This window comes from Camelina sativa, chromosome 3, assembly GCF_000633955.1.
Source record: "Camelina sativa cultivar DH55 chromosome 3, Cs, whole genome shotgun sequence".
NCBI lineage: Eukaryota > Viridiplantae > Streptophyta > Magnoliopsida > Brassicales > Brassicaceae > Camelina > Camelina sativa.
In genome coordinates, this window is record NC_025687.1 from 9,904,122 (window position 1) to 9,906,297 (window position 2,176).

At 40.1% G+C, this 2,176-nt stretch overlaps 1 protein-coding gene across 1 annotated transcript in view; it reads right to left on the reverse strand.

Annotated features, from left to right (window-relative positions):
• LOC104778816 (SWI/SNF complex subunit SWI3C-like) overlaps window positions 341-2,176 on the reverse strand; it is a 5,068-nt gene continuing 3,232 nt past the window's right edge. Inside the window, 6 exon segments of the mRNA XM_019243589.1 lie at window positions 341-1,133; window positions 1,234-1,418; window positions 1,513-1,568; window positions 1,663-1,748; window positions 1,943-2,016; window positions 2,118-2,176. Of these exon segments, the coding sequence (XP_019099134.1) occupies window positions 582-1,133; window positions 1,234-1,418; window positions 1,513-1,568; window positions 1,663-1,748; window positions 1,943-2,016; window positions 2,118-2,176 (1,012 nt within the window). The 3' untranslated portion in view covers window positions 341-581.

Sequence of the window (2,176 nt, forward strand, 5' to 3'; positions counted from 1 at the left end):
GATTTTAGTTTTTTTTTTTTTTTTTTTTTTGTCATCTGGTAATATTAATAAACAAGGTGGAATACATTGTGAAATACGACTTAAGCCGGCGGAACACAAAATTTTCTCGGAGTCTAAAATCCAAAAAAGGAAAACAAAACCAGCGGACAAGTAGAAATCTCCGGAAGCATAAGTGAAACCAACAAACAAAAAAACAACAAGCAAACAAATTTAACTTTGAAAAGAGGACCAACCCAAGAACTAACTAAAAACAAAGGATTTGAGTTTTTCATTCCCACAAGAACTAATGTACATTTATAACGGAACTGTCTGTATTGTCCAAAAGGCAAATGAGACGGTGTTACTTCTACTGTCTGAAATGTTTGTAGTAGTGAGAAAATATTTGGGAAGAGAGACATAGACTAGACAGCAGAATTAAGATTGGTAACTGTTTAATTCACAACGAGGATGATTTTGATACTACAAGACACTACTAACTTAGGGACAACACTACCAGTCTGTCTCAAAGCCAATAACAAATAACAAGGCGAAATAAATAAATATGGATACTGATAAGCTACGTAAAGCTAAAGAGATACGTCTCAGTTTAAGCCTAAACCGGACCCTGAGCCTGAACCCGTGGAAGACCTAACCATCGGGTGACTAAACGAGGGTTGGTTGATGGATGCTGCTCCTCCTGCACCTGCAGGGTTATTAAGTTGGTTGTTGCCAAACATGACATTTGGTGAAGCCGTTGATCCTGCATTCGTCTGTATCGCATTGAGAGGCAATCTCGGGCCAAACGAGAAAGCTTGTTGTTGCTGTTGTTGTTGGCGTGCCATGAACTGCATCTGCGCATGGACTTGCGGGTTGTTGCTGAATCCCGGGATGATGCTTGGCTGAGTTGTTGCTGAAACTTGTTGTTGCTGCTGCAAGAGAGTATTGATGTTGTTACTACCTGTGGACAGAGACATCCCTTGGAGATTATTATTAGTCTGTGGAGGGATTCCTCCAGGTGATCCAAATCTTGCTGAGAGCATACGGACTCGTTCTGCAGCAAATCTCTGACGTGTTTTCTCTACTTGTTCGCATTCTTTCATCAACAATGTTTCAATTTCTGCAAACTGCTTTAGCTTCAGCTCCATCCTCTTCAGCTGCCGTTTTAAAAATGATATCAGTAAAAAACAAACGCTATCGACAAAATAAATTAACCAACTATACAAATTCTCATCAGCAACTGGTTCCGGTATTTACCTGGTGATTTACAATATTTGCAGAAAGCCTTTGGATCTCACGTTCTTCATGATCGGCAAACAATTTTGCTTTCGTTGCTGCAGCTGATAGACCGGCTCTAAATGCTAACATAACCTTATCCTCTGGCAGTGGAGTCTGTGGTTCTGCTCCGTTTTGGAGCGATGTTTTAGCTGCTCCTGAGTTTTCTTTTACAATTAAAGCATGTGGGTATTGAAGATTAGGTTAACACAAAGGAGCCAAGAAATTACTGTAAAGAGAACAAACAAGTAACTGCCTTACCATCTTGCTGCTGATTTTCTCCAGCTTCTTTCCCTTGCACACCCTCAGATTTCATCCTTTATGGATTGAGATGTTTCAGTATAGTCCATAGTTAAACTGAATTCTACTATAAAGATCTCTAAAATGGACAGGGTCATGGAATGCACTAACCTATCATCCTCAGATAAAATCGCAAGGGACTCATGGGCACATGACGCAGCAACTCGAGGTCCAACAGCTGATGCCAAAAATGCAACCTAAAATGTTTCGATATCAGGATCCTCATAATCCCCAAACTTACATTTACTAGAGGACTATTTTTTTTCACTCAAAACATGCATACAGTTTAGGTCTTAGATCAGTCGATTCATGGATCAGTATCTCTAACTGGTGAGATCAAAAGGCTAATGAGAAGAGCATATCAAATTTGCAGCGAAAAAAGTTCACAAACCAATGCCATAACCGGATTCGGAGACTTCACAAAAGGAAGCTTGATCTCCGTGTCAGAATCTTGCTCCGAATATCCTGCAGAGGCAAGTCGACAATGAGTATGGCATGTCAAAGAACATAACTAAAGCCAATACGTCATGGCTACAAATAGTTTGAGATGAAGAAAGCAAAATCACCGGGTATATCTCCATCTGAATCTGTTCCTTTGTGGTCATATCCATTTGCAGGGTTTTCC